This window comes from Lepisosteus oculatus, chromosome 3, assembly GCF_040954835.1.
Source record: "Lepisosteus oculatus isolate fLepOcu1 chromosome 3, fLepOcu1.hap2, whole genome shotgun sequence".
Taxonomy (NCBI): domain Eukaryota; kingdom Metazoa; phylum Chordata; class Actinopteri; order Semionotiformes; family Lepisosteidae; genus Lepisosteus; species Lepisosteus oculatus.
In genome coordinates, this window is record NC_090698.1 from 26,153,228 (window position 1) to 26,172,249 (window position 19,022).

Here is a 19,022-nt window from a genome sequence, read left to right on the forward strand (position 1 = left end):
TGTAGTTCTGAAAATATTATGAGCACCCTTTTTAAAAAAGTTACAACAGTTTGTAATTGACTAGCATGAAGATGTCTTCTGTAATTCCCATCGTTCCTTTTTACACCATCTTAAAGCAAACGAAACACAAGCACAAATAAGCTAACAGAGTTTATTTGCTTTCAATTTTTTTTCAAATATTCATTCTGTTGTACATACAGAAGTCCTATCACCAGAGATCACTTTATACATAGATTTTTGACAAGAACAGGACAGTTAATTAGAAAGCAATTGATTCTATATATATAAATTACAGTTAGTTACAGTGATAACTGTACATTACACACAAAAAATCTTAAACTGTAAACAGCCTCATCAGAATAACTATAGAAACAAAAGTTCTTGGCTACAAAATTAAAAAAAGAAAACACTTAATTATTATTATACATTTCTTACACGCTTACGGTAAGGTTTACAGAAATGTGAACCATTTGTAATGAGACGATGACAGTCTAGTTTCTTGCTATTAACCCTGCCTGTTAGTTTTTCCATTGTATTTTTAGTTTTTGCACTTTTGTTTGTTCCTGTTTATTGCAGGAATAATTTGGAATTAGTCTATAATAAAGAAAATTGATATTTAATCGTCTATTCCCCAAACTCCATATTTTGTTAGTTCAATGTATTTCGAACAATCAGAAACACTTTAAATATAGAAAAATATTATTCATCCAAATTCATCTAAAATTAATTTACTATCAATCATTATTTTATTGAAGAAGTCTTTCAAACAATTTCATAGGTACTTTGTCAGAAAAGTTCCAAAATGTGCCAATTCCCTTTTAATATTACAATACTCATCTCTGTGACTTTAAAGACCCAAAACACAGAAGCAGTAACAGCTTTGGCTTCAGCCTGAACCCATAGTCTTAGTTGAAAAATGAAAGCTTTGCATCCTTTTTGCACAGCCAGCAGGAAGGTGAAATGACACCTTCATCCTAACATGAATACCCTAATAATGCCAAGTTCTTTTATTTGGTTTTTGGGTATCTTTATACAGTAGATCTTTAATGGATGCAATGCAATTGGGTAGATTATAACAGATGAAAACCAAACATTCTATTCAAGCAAAAAAAAAAGATTTTGTGTTTTCGAATAATAATAATACTTAAATTACCAGATACTTAGTTCTGGAGATGCTCACAAGGTCATTAACTGGGCTTTGTTTTAGCTTTCTTAAATGTTTACTAACAAGATGGCAGTAAGAACCACAGACTTTGTTTTAGTAAAAAAACAAAGAATAATACCAGCTACCTTCAAATGACTAATTGACCTAATTGACTAATGACCAATAAAGTGACTTCACTCATTTTAAAAAGCGGACATGCACAAAAATGTGAATCAACATTTTCCCCTTTTCACAATGAGACCCGTCCTGGCTTGGCAGAACTCCAATGCTGTTGCAACTCCAGAAAAAAAAAGAGAGAATTACAGATTTTGTAAGATTACAGTGTGAAGCAGATCTGAGAAAGACAAAAAATGTACTTCCCCATCTTAAAAAGGGAAATACTTTATCTTGCATAATTTAATAAAAATGAACTTTTTCTCATAGATCTTTACAAGATATTAAAACACAAAAGAAACTTCACTAACAATCAATTTCTTCCATGCAAACTTTCTTTAGTCATTCACAGCTGATGAAGACAACTTAATTGATTCACGGATGCCTTGGACTGCTATCCATCAATGGTCATGCACTGAAGATGGACATTCTTATCTGCCTGAGGTGATCATGGCTTAACCCTACTGGTGACAACATATGTCTTGAAATAATGAAAACCTTATATTTTGCTCCACAGTGTTCAATAAGCAAACGTACAGCATGTGAATATTATAAATGCTTATGACAGTAAGTTTGTATAACATGCTGACACTTAACTGCTCACAGCATGGTAGATAGCAGCACTAAAAACCAATAAGTAGTTAAAAAACACTTCCCTTTTCACTTATTGAAGCCACAGAGCCATATTTGTCTGGCTTTTCCTTCTTCTCAATTTTAGCAGCACTTTTGTAAAAGAACATAAATGCACATTTTCATAATTTCATGTGCAACTAGAATACAGTGTGCATTTAGCAGACTTCTGAAACCTTTTCCTTTAGCTGGATTTATTCCGTTTTAATGTTAGCAAATACTCACAAGCCTCAACCTTCGAATTTTCTAAGTCATGGGGGAAAAGAAAGCCCTACAAGTCCTTACTGTATATTCTCATTAATGACATCTGTAACTGCTTAAATGAACAGAGAATTTAATGTATTAAGCAGGATCTGAAGACACAGCTAAATAACACAGCTCATTGTTTTCATAATGTGTAGGAGTATTCTTTATTTTCCTTAATGCTGCCATGCCATGACTTACACACCTTAGGTGTACCTTAACATTAAACAACAAAAACAATTTTGGCATGGCTAAGGCAACCACCAGCTGAATCATCTACTTATTGTAATTAAAAAGCTTAATTATATGTACATACACATCTACTTTACAGAAAATACACTTTTGTGCAGTTGTTTCATGTAGCACAACATTGAAAGGTAGATGGGTTTCTTTAGTTCTTTCATATTTTTTGTCTTTTTGACATGGTAATCTTAAATCAGGTTTATACCTCACAGAGGTAATGTCAATGCTCTCCATTGCTAATAGCAACCATTTCAGGTCCTGTGGTAACAGCAGGAATCCGTGGTACTTTCTTAGCGGGGCTGGGTATATGCTGCAAAAGAAGAACAGAAAGCAAATGAGGACATAACACAGCTATATCATATCATCAATAGTGCACCTAAAGCTAAAACAAGTCTTGGTGGGGATCGCCTTAGATTTTCATTATAGCTGTATTTGCTGCTTGAAAGAACCATCTCTATTCAGCTCTATTCAGGTGTCAGCTCCAGGGTGCTAAAGATCTGTGCGGACCAACTGGGTTCAGTGCTGCAGTACATCTTCAACCTCAGCCTGAGATTAGAAAAGGTTCGATGCTCTGGAAGACATCTTGCCTGGTGCCAATACCCAAAAAGGGGCACCCTAACGTCTTGAATGACTACAGACCAGTGGCACTTACATCACACCTAATGAAAACTCTGTAAAGGCTTGTACTGGACCACCTCAGAACCCTGGTGAGTACAGCACTGGACCCCTTGCAGTTCGCCTACCGGTTACACCTGGGAGTGAACGATGCAGTCATCTATCTGCTACACAGAGCTAACTCTCACCTAGAAGACGCGGATTATTGTGAGAGTTATGTTCTTTGACTTCTCCAGTGCCTTTAACACCATCCATCCACCTTTACTGAGAGATAAGGGCGGCGCAGGTGGACACTCCCCTGCTGTCCTGGATTATAGACTATCTGACCTGCAGGCCACAGTATGTACGGCTACAGAGCTGTGTGTCTGAACAGATTGTTAGCAGTACTGGGGCTCCACAGGGGACTGTCCTTGCTCCATTCCAGTTCACCTTTTACACCTCTGACTTCAGGTACAACTCTGAGACATGTCATCTGCAGAAGTTTTCGGATGACTCTGCAATTGTGGGGTGTATTAGAGAGGGGAGGGAGGAGGAATATAGGAGCTTGATTACCAATTTTGTGGAGTGGTGTCATCTTAACCATCTCCAGCAAGACCAAAGAAATGATCTTTGACTTTCGAAGGAATAAGTCTCCGCTGAACCCTGTTTCCATCCAGGGTGAGGACATAGAGGGCGTACATTCCTACAAGTACTTAGGGGTACACCTGGATGATAAGCTGGAGTGGTCTGGTAACACTGATGCCCTGTGCAAGAAAGGTCAGAGCCAACTCTATTTTCTTAGGAGACTCAGGTCCTTTGGTGTGTGTGGAACACTGCTACACATTTTTTATGAATCAGTGGTGGCGGCGGCCATCTTCTACGCTGTGGTGTGCTGGGGCAGTAGCATCATGACAAAAGATGCAAATAGGCTCAATAAACTCATCAAGAAGGCTGGCACTGTGTTGGGGATGAGCCTTGACCCCATGGAGGTGGTGGCTGAGAGGAGAATGGTGACCAAGCTCACAGCCATCATGAATAACACCTCTCATCCGCTTCATGGGACTGTTACTGGGCAGCTTAGCACATTTAGCAATAGACTGCTCCAGCTACGGTGTTCAAGGGAACGTTTCCGCAGGTCTTTCCTCCCGGCAGCTGTCAGGGTGTATAACGCTGCCCTAGGCTAGGACTGTTAGCCCTTCATTTGCTCCTCTATGGACAGCATGTTTACTCCATTGTACTTTTTGGACAACCAGTCTGTATAAACCTATGCACATTTCGCACATATTTTATTGTTTTTACAGTGACTATGATCAGCACATTTTGCACACACCTATGTATTTATTTTTATTTATTTTGTTTGTCTTTTGTTTTATAACTATTCTGATGTCTGTTTTGCTTGTCTTGGGCTGGGCTGCTGTAACACATCAATTTCCCTACGGGATTAATAAAGTATTATCTATCTATCTATTCCTTTAATATTTTGAAAGGTGCAGCAAAGTCGTCCTTCAGTCGTCACCTGTTGAGGGCTCAAAGATTAAATTCTTTAACTGCCCATGACAGCTCACTGTTCAGTTTCTAAGATAGTTTCTGTTTTGTAGACTCTTTGTGGCTCTCATTTGCTTTGCATTTACAAGGCACTGCTGACTGGAAGACACTGATGACCATTAATTTGGTACACCGAGTATACATCACGGGGTGCTTCCCATGACATTTTTTATTCCTTTTAATGTATATTACTAGCAATTACAATGGATGAATAATGTGAACACTTGTACATTAGTAAAAAATACTTTATGACCCATTATTAATATTGATTACGGCAATTATAAGCATGTTAATATTTTGAAATAATATAAATTTTCCATACCTCTGTAGCTGTAGTAGAATGAACCAGTCCAGCTTCCAGGGGTCCATCTTCATTCAAGGGTCGTCTAGCATACTGCCTGCGATATTTTTCATCAACTCGTGTCAGGTACCAGGTGCCAGGGAACAGATCATCCACTGAGCCCTGAGGTATGTAGTTTGCTGAAGGAGAAAGTAGAAGAAAGGAATATCCAGTTAATTGTTCTGAATTAATCTAAAATCAGTAACTTTCTGTTATCTCAACTGTTCATTAGAATACAGATACTTAAAGTCTTAAATAACAGGAAGTACTTTGTAAAGGCACACTGCACACATGCCAGGATCAAAAGAAAACTAACCCATAAACCAATTGCAAATTATAAATGCCTTATTTTAGAGTAGCTTTTAATAAAGAAAGCCTAATATAGTATTTTTGACCCAGTGAAAAACAACCATGAAATACTGGTTTTGTAATTTTTGATTGGAGAGTGGGATGATAATTTCATGACGGTAATAGCTTCATGACTCAAAAAAATTCATGACTCACGAATGTTCATCCTTTTTGACATAGCTGCTAAGTCCAGTTACAAATGAGAGGAGTCATTCTGCTCGTCTAGCCTGTTTGGTAGTTAGTCTGTAACGGATCCAGGGATCTCATTTGTTTCTTGAAAGAAACCAGGGTATCCAGCATCATGATAACATGACCAAATAGACTAATCAGTATTCCCACTGGGCTTTGAGTAAAGAAGTACCCCCTCTTCACTTCACTTCTTTTCACTTGTGCTCTCTGATTTGTGTTTCACAGTTATTGTTTAAGCAGTTCACTGGGGTTGAATTTGACAATGCCTTTGAGGGTTGTAAATACTTATAGTCATCACTGTTCAAAACCAAAAAGATGTAGTTCTTCAGTCTGTAAGTGTAGGACATTCCCTTAAGCTCCAGAATGTTTCTGATTTCTCTTCTCTGAACGGAAAAAAGCAGCAATATCTGTCCTAGAACATGGTAACCAAAATTCTAAATGAGGCCTTACTAGCCTGATTTTCAATTTTAACTTAACATCCCTTGATTGAAATGCAAATGTTTTACAAAACATCACGTTTTTACCTTTATTTACTTCCCCACATAGAGAGTAATTTAAGTCACTTAGACACACTTAAGTCTCTCTCCTAAGCAATTACTGCTGTTTACAAAAGGTGTGCAGTTTCCTAAAATCTGTTAAAATGCTTTAAGAAAAACATTAAACTAACTTGATAATACATCACACAGCAAAGAATATGTTGGAGACCTGTATATTTTCAGTGCCTTCGACTTCAAACGTAAGTGAAAAATATGTCCTGCACAGAAATGAAGCAGAATGTGTGAAGTTACAGAAATACCTAGGTGATGAGTGTCCTCTCTCAGCTTCATGTTCTCTGCAAAGACCTCTGGTGCTACTTTTTTTCTGGAGTCCAGACGGGCCTGGAGATCACACAGGCTGGCAGTCAGCTTGTCTAGCGATGAGCCTGAATGATAAACATGGAGAAGTAATCATGAGAAGTAATTTGTGCATTTTCAATAAGACTGTTACCAATGGAAATTTTTTAACAGTGTTAAAAAAGTAGAAATCAAGATTCAAAAGAGGATCTGTGGGGACTTCCTATTTTGGTTGGGTATCTTTCACTACTGCTGTGAAATGCACAAAAGCTGAAATTGACAACAGTAAAAAAAAATCATTGACACACAAATTTCCATCATGCACGCCTTCTTATTAACTCACCAGGCGTGGCGTCTTGAGTGACTCGTATGGAGTACAATGTAGCAGCAAAGCCCGAGCCATAGGAAAACACTCCAATCCTCTGGCCTGCTAACTGCTGAGGAGTGTGCCTGTTGAAATCAAGCCATTCCAGGTCTCATTAACAGAACTATTTTTATATTCACTGACCACCACTTGCACCTCTCATTAAAAATGTACACATTCCACTACTAAAATCCCTAGACACCTCTTTCATTCTCAGGCTTTTGTTGTTGTTTTTTTAATAAGAGGTTTAATGCTATTTGTTTCAAGAATTAAGCAATTTGTCTCTTGCCAATTTCAATAAGTTTGATAATACAGCTTACCCACCCAACCCGTCTGAAATCAAAGCTTCTATCAGAATGCTGAACAAATAAGGCCACATGATCATTTAGTTCAGTGATCCTGGTCATGAACACTGAGTTCTCAATTATTTAAAGGGGAACTGCAATGCTAATTTCATATTTCAGTATTCGAAAGAACTGATGAGTGCATTTCAAACCGCAATAAAAGTAAAATGTACATGGTAACCTGTAAAAGTCCCAATTTACATCATAAAATAGACAACATTTAGGTATGCGAAATGCCAGGATTGTGATTCAAAATGAGGCAAAAAAAAAACTTTTGGCGATGTTTGCAGCCCTATGACATTGTAAACAAGCAGGATTGTGAATACATCCAATACAAATATTGCTTTTGATCATGCTGACAAGTACTTCTTACTTTTTAACTCTGCATTCAGATAATGTTTGAAAATTTCTGTGGTGAAATGTAAGAGCACATAAGTACAAGTTGTGCAGCAGACATCGCCTTACATTAGTCATTACAAAGACTAGTGAGCAGGAAGGGCCACATCATGTCACAATTTGAAAGAACTCGAATGCGGGTCTGTGACACAATGGCGACTAACAGTACTTTCACAAGTTCACGATTTTGTGCTTAATTTAAAAATTTATTCTATAACATCAATGAATTTAGTTTGTTACCAAGATTTAATAACCAGTCTGAGGAATTGGGACTGCAGTTCCCCTTTAACTGAGACAGTTCTCCTCTCTAAATTGAGATTAGCAAGATCTTTAGACAACTTTTGAAGATGCTTATAAAACACGAAGGAATGTGGAGATTTAGGACCACAACTGAAAACAACTTCACTTGACCAATCCAATTTAATTTTTTTTAAATCCTTTCTTATAATACATAAAAGTGGATGAAGTGTACTATTTGCAGTGTCTCTTTCTATAAAAATATGGTTCAAATTTCAAATACTAGTTTTGCCTAGACATGATTACTGTGTTTTAGTAAAAAGCAAGGTTATTAATATTAATAAACGCAACTAAAAAAGGTCTGGTTCAGCATCACACATACTGCCAATACCAAATGCTAGCAGTTTAAAACCACAAAAGCAGTTAAACTGAAACTGCACATAGTAAGTATAATATCATATTGCTCCGTTCACTATTTGTGTCTGACTTATCATTAAGGATAAGAGCCTCTGTACCTGTTTTTTTTCCCACGTTGTAAAACCTTAATAAAATGATTTGAATTAAAAGCTGATTCACCTGTTTTTGTAGGTCTCAATAAGGTGCTAACTGACCACAACTAGGATCAGGATCTTAAACACAACTCCTATTATAAGCTACATAGCCGTAACACTCTCAACTCAGATGAGTTAGAAATGTAACCAGATTTTATTAAGCAAATATCTTGTGTAACCAACTGTAAGACACATTAAGAAAAAATATAATGTAAAAATTCAGGAATGTCCAATCCCACACACACCTGTTGTTTTTCATTCTAGCAAAGCTTAATTAACAAGTCGCTTCTTTGAAATATTTGAATTGATTTCAGTATTGAAAATCAGAACTGATTTTAAATGCAACGTCCTACAGGTTTAAGAGCTGAATACAGTCCAACAGTTCAAATTAATCCTATTATTCAGATGTGGTGGCGGGTGGGGGGGGTTTGTCAGATGTGTAACTGAGAGCTTGTGGTTCTTATCCTTATTTAATTTTAGGTGGTGACTAACCTTTAATTTTTATCTCTGTTACCGTTTCATCTGTATTACTTTTTTCACATTTCATAGGCCCAGCAGGTGTGTAGGGATTCCCTGGTTCAGTAGATTGGAACAGAAAACCAGAGGGCACAAGTCTCTCTGGGAACAGAGAGACCAATACCCCTACTCCATTCATTTACTTTTTGAAATTCTTCACTCTGGGAACTTCACTTACTGTGCAATCACAGAGGCCAAGCAACCATAGACAGATGGTGTGTACATATTGCCATTCTGATTTGAGAGCAGGAGAGATGCCTTTGTTTTCTGTTCAAACATCTCAGCACTAGCTTTCATAAATGCCTTCTCCACGTCGCGATCAAAATACGTGTCCTCCAGCTTCACATCCCTGGATAATAAAATCAGAACAGAAAGGTTTATTTTACTCCTCTTTACTACACCTACTGGATGTATTCTGCAATTACAATAATAAAGGTATGTAGCTCTTTCTATTGAAACTGATTTGAGACAACACAATCCATCACCAGGTAGATGCTGCACATTGGTGGTGGTGGAGGGGAGTCCCTATTACCTGTAAAGCGCTTTGAGTGGAGTGTCCAGAAAAGAGCTATATAAGTGTAAGCAATTATTATTATTATTATTATTATTATTATTATTATTACTATTATTATTATCATCATCATCAGAACAACTCACTTTTCCAGTTCTTGAACAGACTATTTCTAACCATGTGAGAACCCCTTATTGAATCAGACTGCATGGATTCCAGTGAATCCATTGAGGATGTAACTACACATGTATAATTACGAGAACTGTGGGGGAGGATCATCATGAACAGAATGATGCTCAATTGTGTGAAAGCAGATTAGACAAGGGGCCCAGCTCTTCAATAGGCACTAACCCCACAGGCACAAGGAAGTGGGTTTACTCAAGTTAAACTCTAGACCAGAATTAGTCTAAAAAATAACACTTGCAAAAGTCATGCAACAGTCAAAAAGTCAAGAGGTTAACGCCAACAGGAAATTACTTTCATTCAGTCTTTATGAAAGATGCCGTGGAGACAGAAGTCTATTCGCAAAGCAGGTACAAGAAAACACTTAAGTGAAACTCCCTGCTTCCAACTGTCCTCAAGGATCACTCACGTTTGGACTGGAAGAGCAGTCATTAATGTTTTACTATAAAATTTCTGCTTCTCGTTTTTGGACTGCCATGCTATGAGTCCTATACCTCCAAGTAATATAACCATTGTGTGATATAATCTGTATAGCCTTCTGAGTGAACCCACCCAAAACCTAACCAAAATTTGTAGTTGGCGGAAAGAACCCCCATCACTATGCAAGAATATGTAAGCTCTTCACACAGACATGGGCCAAACGCTGGAATCAAAACCAAGTTCTTGGAGATCTGAGATAGAAGTGCTAACCACCATGTTCTCAAGAGAATAGGTGAGCAAAACAAGTTTGTTTTTACTTAAAACTTGAGCAGGATTAGGCATTTAGGTCCCAGAGAAAAAGTGAAACTTGAGTGGAACCATTCTACAGGCATTAAGGTGACATCAAAGGCAGACCCACTGAATTCCTAACATGATTAGTAAGGCTAAAAAATCGTTACAAATGAGAGGATACCATTCAGACATACCTGAAAGCCTCCATCCCACTGAAGACACCATTCTCCGTGTTGGGGTTGGGGTCACTGAGGAAGTCGTTGAGCAGCAGACGAGATAAAGACTTCTGTACCAGTTTGCAGTAGGGAGAGTGGAAGGTCATAAAGCCAAAATCATCAAGACTAAAACGCTTATCAGTTCCCTCTGCAAATAAAACACCAGACACAGAAAAAAAATTGTGTTTTGGACATTAAAACACAATGTGTTTTAATGTCCACATTGTGCCCTTAAGGAGTCACAGGACAAGAAAATGTAGAAGAAAGATTCGGAGCGAATTCTTCCTTTCAGTTGCCACAGTTGACAAACTTTCAAGTCATTCTCTGTATTTAAAAGTAACTTGCAATCCTTTTTACATATTTAAAATAAACATTTTCAAAGTACATTAATCTTTTTCAAGAACAAAACATCTTTTGCTATTATAAAGCATTTGTCCTTTTAAGACTACGTTTTACAATGCATTTGCTCTGAAACAGTTCCAAATTTATTAAATAAGTACGTAGTACAGGACAAAAGAAAAATTGCTCACCTTTTTGCCACTGTGCGTGGATTTTATTGCGAAACACTTCGTAGCACCTATCTAATGCACTGATGTAGCACTGAATAGAAAGCTTGCCATCAACCACTGGATATTCTGAAACCATGTTAGGCTTGTAGAAATCATAGGCATGCTGCATGTGAGTCCCACGAATACCTAAAGAACAGATAAGGAGGAAAGGGACATTAAAAGAGACTCAGGGTTCCCTTCCCTCCAACTAAAACAAAGATTCAACATTAAAGACTTTGAAAATTGTACCACTACCTTCATACAGAAAGGCTTGAAAGTTCTTGACAATTGTTAGTGATAATATTTAAATTAAAATTAGATCGTGGAAGCCAAGCAGTTCACATTTAAGAGATTAGGATATGATTTAAGTTTGACAATGATGAGACAAAAGATTTTTAGATCTTTATAGAAAGTACACACCAACACACCTTCACTGTCCCAAGCTGCTTTTGTACTAATTTTTATGTACATTTGAGCATAGCAAACATTTCCATGCCTGATTTTTTTTATTACAAATGTATACACATTTTTTAAAGCAAGTATTTTTCTACAAGCCTTGAATGTTCAAACAACCATTTTATGAGTGATGCAAGGTGGATGCACAAAATTGCTAAGATAAATCATACAATTAGCTGAATGGCTTCTATGTACAGCAAGAGTAGTCTACATAACAGCAGAATAACAGGGGGTCCCAGCTTAACATCTCCACAATTTTACATCATTGACTTTTTGTGACCATAGACATAAAAATTCCCAGACTTTACATCTAAAGAGCATAACCTCCACCATACGAAGAAAATCCAGAGCGTAAAAAAAAGGCAGATGTAATGATTTTACTAGACAACATTGTTTTGCATTACATAAAAATCATTCTGAATATACTATATATATTAAAAGGTTGTCTTTTCTATGCCCCAACTTTGCATCCTCTGAAAGCAAAACGCCCCAACAAATCAGTTTAAAGAAACACCGAGAAGCATTAGCAGACTATGTTGCTGTTGCTAGATAAGATATGATAAGTAATTTTACTCTTTACTGTATTGGATGCTCTTATCATATTTACAGTATTTAATGAATCTTTATATAGTAATACTGGATATAAAAATTTCGCTGTGTGGTGTTTTTATCTTATTATGTACTGTACGTATGCGATACATGTCCCACATCTCCCACTGCTTTGTCTCTGTGTCGTATGCACGAGTTCACACACAAAATCTCTCAAACACTTAAATGTGCTCTCTCTCATTCATTGTTAATTTCCAAATTCTAAGTGTTTCTAAAATATTTCAAACGCATTCAAATTATATTTATGTGTCTAACTTAATGGGTCATCCCAGTATTCATTCTATTTACCCACAGAAAACAGGTATGTGCACTTCTGTCGACTTACATTGTCATGTCCCAGTCTCTATTACTGTTGAAATGCATTGATTCATATGTTGCACTTAACATCCTCTGGGGAATACTTACATCCTCGCAGTCCCCATTAATCCCCACTTAACATCTCTGTTTTATGGTCTCCATTAAGGATGATATATGGGGAAGTCCTGAACATCCGCTTTCTAAAGGTCACCAGGTCAGGTAGTGAATTTCAAGCAAAGACGCAACCCTGAAGACCAAGGAGTTTTCAAAACAACTTTGAGATAAAGTTGTAGAATGTCACAGATTAGGAGAAGCGTATAACCCTTTGAGTACAGTGAAATCAATCGTTAAGAAGCAGGTGTATTGTACCACCCAGACACTGCCTTGCTCAGCCTGTGATTTGGAGCTGAACAGCCAGACAAGAGGAATATTAGTTAGGGATATGACTGTGAGGCCCATGACAACTTTTAGTGGCTGAAATAGAAGAAATGACTCAGAAATACTCTAGTCACTCCACAAAAATTAGCCTGTATGACACAGTGGTAAACCCATCTCAAATGCCATGAAGTTTATAACGAAATGATATTGCAAACATACGATAAAAGATCTTGTGATCGGATGAGACAAAATTGGAATATTTCAGTCTAAATGCAAGTCAGAGCTTGAGCAAGTTTGGGAAAAAAATGGGAGTAAATTGCACCATCCTGCAGTGAGAAGTTGGTTGAAATCCAGGAAGATCTGCAGCAGTAATTGTTGCCAAAGGTCTGTTTTGTCAGATGGCTAAATATTTTTGCAATCAACATTTTAGTTTTAAATTTTTAAACATTTAACTTCTTTTATTCATACAAGTGTTCAGCTTCAGCTATCACCTTCTTGTTGCAAACATCAACTTTTAAATGGCACTACTGTATGTTTATTTTAATATTTTAATAACAAGTGTAAGAAAAATGCAGTTAGTGTGATATGTTACTTGAAACCTTTCCTATCCTGTATTAGCAATGTGTCTCATTTTGCTACAGCATCTAAACAAGGAACACTTTTCAGTAGCATATCGCACTATCTGCATTTTTCTCATACTGGCTGGCCAGTCACCTAGAATAAACTGATGTGAAACAACTTCTTAAATGTAGACATGAAAAATAACAACAGCGTGGAAGGAATCCTTTTATATATATTACACACATTTGTAAGTTTGCTGCAGTTCTTGGTGACCTACCTCTCTCAAAAGCTAGTGGGGCATTAGGTCCCACAAGCATGGCTACAGCTCCAGCACCCCCTGTCGGCCGAGCACTTCCTGTGGCATAAACAGCGATGTCTCCTGCCACTACCAGCGCATAACGCCCTGCAACACGAAACAGAAGCTTAATTCCAGACTCTCATTTCTGTAGACCAAAGCAAACTTCCCATGACTTTCCACAAAGCAAGGATAAAAACGCGAATCATAACACATAACTGTTTAATAGCATTATTAACAGAATTTCCTTAAAAAGACCTTCAAGGGCAAATTGTCAGCCAAAGCACTTAGCTATTTTTTAAGCATTTTTCCCCAAAGGCATTCTACTTGCAGAACAGTTCTACGAATTACGGGTTAAAGCACTGACAGAATCTGCACTTTAATTTTCTATTACTAAATGAATTCTGAAATCTGAACCTGAAACTATTTCAATTTCATCTCTACCTAGATAAAACAAGGTGCTTTATTCATTGTACAGCTCAATTCATGGAACAAGAAACTATCAACTTGAGGTTCAGAATTTAATTCTATGAATACAGTGCTTGCTTACCATCCCAGGAGCTAGACTCCACCCAGTTGACTGCATTAAAAAGGGCAGCTGTGCCGCCATAACAGGCATTGGTGGTGTCGATGCCTTCAACATCCGTGTTCCCAGACTCCTCAAACAGCTGCATCAGCACAGTCTTCACCGACTTGGACTTGTCAAAGATGGTCTCAGTACCCACCTCCAGTCTGCCCACACTGTCATAGGAAAGGCAGTTTCTCTCCATCAGTTGCTGGACCACAGTCAGGCACAAGGAATTGATGTCCTCACGGTCTGTGCAGAAGCCCATTTTGGCCTGACCCAGGCCAATGGTATATTTCCCGGCTGACACGCCATCAAACTGCTCCAGTTCAGCCTGGTCCACATACTGAGAGGGAAAATACACTTCCATTGCAACAATTCCAACATCCTTGGGCCAGCCAGCTTCACCGTTAGCTGGAACAGATCCAGGCATCTTGGCAGAGCTGTAGTGGGGTGGGGGGGTGGGGGTGGAGGTGGGCGGGAGAGTAAAAAATTAAGCAAGTGATACACCAATTCACTTTATTTTTCTTCACTGTGGACATGACCCTGATAGTTTGCAAGCAAACTCTGAATAGGAAGCAATTGTTTCAGTACTTCACACAGGCCTTTGCTCTGGTATCAGATGGTTGTTTGACAAATCTTAAACATCTGGTCATTCTTTTCATTACTGCCAAGCCTTAGTGACAATTCAGAACATTTTTTTTTAAATCATAGTTGCTTTCAGGGAAGGTTCTTTGAATGGTTCATCAAATGGTTGTGCTTTGACAACCCCGTGACAGAGTGATTCATTGCACTTAGTCCGGAATCGATCTGGCCGTTCTGCCAAATATTAAGGCTCTTACATGAGACATCTGCTTCTTGCTATAGTAACACTCATCCTTAATTGTACAGTACCAATGCATTGACTGAAACTACTGAAAATCCAATTAACGCAGGAGATCGCAATGAATGACTGTTTTTGTTGCGAGACTCAGCTCACCACCAAAAATAAAATGAAAAGGAGGATCTATATTTATAGTGAGTATAAGAAGTGCTGACTGTTACCATGCTTTGTCTCTCACATTCACTCTTTGATGTATTATAAGCTATAGTTACCTAAACCCAATACTTCAATGAGGTGGCATACTACTGTAGTTAGTAGGCCAGCCAGTACTGTTTAAGCAGTTGCAAGAAAAAAAACACAAAACATTGCTAAACATCTAGAAATAATTATCTTGAAATAATGTTTAGTGGCTATTTAACATTTTAAGATATCTAAAGATATGTAATATAAAAATACATAGCAAAAGAAAAGACAGCTGTCTTATACAATTATTTCTTAATATAAGAGTTTCAGGTTCCCCTAAAAAAAAAAATTTCTGTAATCTTTGCCCTCTGGGATACAGTACCAGTCAATTGTCCAAAGTACAAGGTTTGCTTTTAAAATCAGCCGAAAACAAGCCCATCTATTGCACAAATACAATTCCAGTAACACGCAGTTCTAAAACTAGAGTAAAGGTCGTCTCGCAATATTCAAGACGACCTTTTACCTATAAATCAAGTTTACTTTCTCGGACACACAATGACCTCTTATGGAATACTTCTGCTAACAGCTGTGCTTTCTAAACGGTGTAGACGAACTATTCAGTCGGCAGATATCGTTTGAAAAAAAGCTAAAGGTTCAGAATCGCCAATTATTTATATTGTAACTTCCCTGCATCGACACACCATGATTGAATGTCTTTAATCACACGTATCAAATTAAGCAAACTGAACTTTGTTTTCGAATGTAAAAAAAATACTGTGCATCTATTAAACTGTTTTTTTTCCTGACCCCCACCCACGGTAAAGATTATTCTTGTTACACATTTTTCACAGAATAATGTACCAATTCAGCATTCTTTAAAAATGCTCATAATAACGTCCGTAAAGCAATGATAAACTGTTAACGTTTCTTCTTACCTTGTAATCATATAGCAGCGATAGGACGGAATACTAACCTTCCCTAACCGAAGTCAACAAACACTCACGTTACTGACCGGAAAAATAAAAGAGCGCACCAACTTCCGCAAGAACTGACGTCAAACTTCCGCCTGATTTTCACGTCTCGGCAAACTTTGATATAGAATATTACACAGTGTTATGCCATGGTTTAAACAATCTTAACACTGGGAAAAATCTACAAAATCTCAAAATACAGGATTTAAAGAAAAGTATTCATTTCAAACTTTTAAGGCATTACGGCTGTTCAGCAGAAATACTGTGTTTCTTTTTAATCTTTCTCCCTATTTAAACCGACTGCTGAATCTTGTATCGTTTTCGTTCTATAAAGCTAATTGCATTATGGTACTGAGAGCATTCCTTATAATTAATGTATCCCAACGAATTATTTGCACTATTTAACTTTTTTACAGTTCGGTAGTTCGGTAGTGTGAATGTACGTTGCTTTTGACAATGGCGTCAGTTATATACAGTAATACAACTAAGGCGTACAGCAGATGAACAATACCGAGTTGTTACAGCTCAGATACGGAAAGCTCTTAAGTGTGAGAAGCTCGTATAAAAACGTCAGTCATTTCTGAAGATGAAATGCTTCTAATTTTCAACCAGAATAAGGCAAGGGGCAAACACATTTTTATTAGAAATAGCTGATATAATAAAAATACAGATTTTAAACAGATATATCATCGGCCAGTAGTAGTAACTAGTAAGTAAAGGCAACGCCAGAAAAGGGAGAAGTATTTAATTTTGTTGAATATGGCTGGGCACTTCACAAGGGGCAAGGGTGCCTGATTCTGGAGGCCCAATGTACAGATTTGCACTCCATCTCAGCTCTTAATTAGCTAAACCAGCTCGTTAACTGGCTGGACCAGTTTAACAGCTTCTCCCAGCCCTTTGGGTGCTGCTACTTTATTGAGACCTTGTAAACTCGCAGACATATCTCCATGGCATGAGGGTGTCCGATTTTGGTCCTGACGAGCCCCAGTCTAGCAGGCTTTATAAGACGCTATCAAATCCTCAGTTTCTAAAGGCTTGGAACTTTTTAAATGTGGACTGTTAAGCAAGAAGATGAGTAAGTTAGAAGAACAAGTAAAAGGCTTATTGCATGCTGAAAAGAGAAGAAAGGAAACACAACATTTCGGCTGTGGAGCCTTCTTGGTGTCACCCCAGCCCTCAAGAACAGAGTTCTCTTAATTAAGCAAGTAATGTATTCAATTAATCAATAATTTTCTGGCATTCCCAATCTTTTGAAACATGTGACCTATAAAATTAACCAAATTGGTTAGAAAGGTCCCCTGATGGTGGCGGCACAATGGTTAGCATTGCTGCATCACAGTGTTTGGCCCTGGGTTCAGTTCAGACCTGGGAAGCTATCTGGGTTTTCTCCTGGTGCTTATGATTCCTCCCACGGTCCAAAGACATACTGGTTGATTATTTGGCTCATGGAAATATTGAACCTGGTGTGAGTGTGTGCCTGTGTCTATGTCTGTGTGCCCTGCAATGGCCTGCAGTCCTGTTCAGGGTGCACCCTGCCTTGCACCCATCACTTGCTGAATAGGCTCGGGCTCCCTGCCTACGCTGAACTGGAAGAAGTGGATTGAAAATGGATAGGTAGATCCCTGGTGCTGGGGTTTTCATTCCAGCTGCCAGTCACATGATTGAACCCTTAAATTACCTAATGATAGGATTAACTGAAACTCTTTAATTATTCAGTCGATTGTAACATAATCATTATTTTACTTCAAACATAGCTTAAGCATTCCCGGCTTCTGGATAGATAAAACAAGAACGTGCAAAGTTCCAAATCAAGCAGCCCGTTAGTTCAAATAAGAATTCAATTACAGTAAGTAAAGAGCTTGGCTGGAATGACAGCCAGCAGGTCTTGAAAGCAGTCATTTCACAAAACCTATCACCACTCATTTTGGACTGTCTTAACTCGGTAGGTACCAGAAAGTTTACAAATCCAGAAAACCATTCATTCACGTCTGTAACAATTGAGCTTAAATTTAGAGTAATGTTTTACGCGGTTTTCTAAAAACTACAAAACTCCATTAGGATACAGACTGCATTCTGCATTACACAGTCATTGCTGTACTTGTTTTTTAAAGATAACTCGAGAAAGCAGCAGCGACTGAAGAGCTTCGCTGCTCAACTGGTCCCCCACTTTAAAGAATCGGCTTAAAACTGCATGATGCAGGGCTGTTAATATATTGGCGTTCATTGATGTCAGATTAATCTTTTTTTCTTTTTCACGATTCCTAATGCGCAAATCTTTAACTTTAAGCCAAGCTGTGTTTCTGGGTATACGGATGGAGTTCATGATTCAGCTCCTCATTTATTACAAACCGTGAACTGATTTGTTGTACATGTCTTGTGACAAGACATAAATGTAAGTCAAGCTGGTCTCTGTCTATGTCTGTCTGCGTCATCAGAAGAATGATACTTGTAATAACATGAATACAACACGTCTACAACACATAACAGCGCCTTAACAGCAACAGGAACATTAAACACAAACACCAGAACATTGGTGGAGTTATTAACAACTGTCGAACTAAAATAAACTGACATAAAATAAACTGATTAATTTAAAGTAACATTTCAGCTTACTATTCTCCACCTAATCGAGGTTTTGCTAATGCTGCAACTCAATTTTTCATCATATCATCATATTAAGATAATTATCTGAAGCTACACTCCATGAATGTCTGGTAAGATAAAGACAGTATAAATGATAAAATAAATAATCTCAGGTGGTTTATATAAAGTTAAAAAAACCTTTATGTCTGATAATGTCATTTTTAAATTATGTATCTTATACTATGTATATTATAAATGTATCTTATACTCACAGCTTCATTGTTTAACAAAATCAGTCTAAGATGTACTCACCTTATACAGGTATTCTTAAAAATTGCTGTAAAACTCTCGCACAGTCTTTAAAGTGTGCAGAATTTAATAGTCCCAGCACCTCTGCTATATATAAGTCAAAACAGGCAGCACTTTTGGACTGCACCCTTTT

The 19,022-nt window shown here is 37.6% G+C and overlaps 1 protein-coding gene across 2 annotated transcripts; it reads right to left on the reverse strand.

The window, feature by feature from the left end:
• Nucleotides 1-137: 137 nt before the first annotated feature.
• Nucleotides 138-19,022, reverse strand: hmgcs1 (3-hydroxy-3-methylglutaryl-CoA synthase 1 (soluble)). 2 transcript variants are annotated; one of them, XM_015338208.2, is made up of 10 exons: nucleotides 18,893-19,022; nucleotides 14,006-14,463; nucleotides 13,438-13,563; nucleotides 10,842-11,006; nucleotides 10,291-10,459; nucleotides 8,870-9,040; nucleotides 6,627-6,733; nucleotides 6,247-6,372; nucleotides 4,896-5,053; nucleotides 138-2,744 (listed from the first exon to the last, which is right to left on the reverse strand). In XM_015338208.2, the coding sequence occupies exons 2-10, from the start codon at nucleotides 14,451-14,453 to the stop codon at nucleotides 2,655-2,657; spliced, it is 1,560 nt and encodes a 519-aa protein (XP_015193694.1). In that variant the 5' UTR covers nucleotides 14,454-14,463; nucleotides 18,893-19,022; the 3' UTR covers nucleotides 138-2,654. The 2 variants fall into 2 exon arrangements, with proteins under 2 accessions (XP_015193694.1, XP_006627102.2); XM_006627039.3 differs by lacking the exon at nucleotides 18,893-19,022 and adding an exon at nucleotides 15,962-16,048.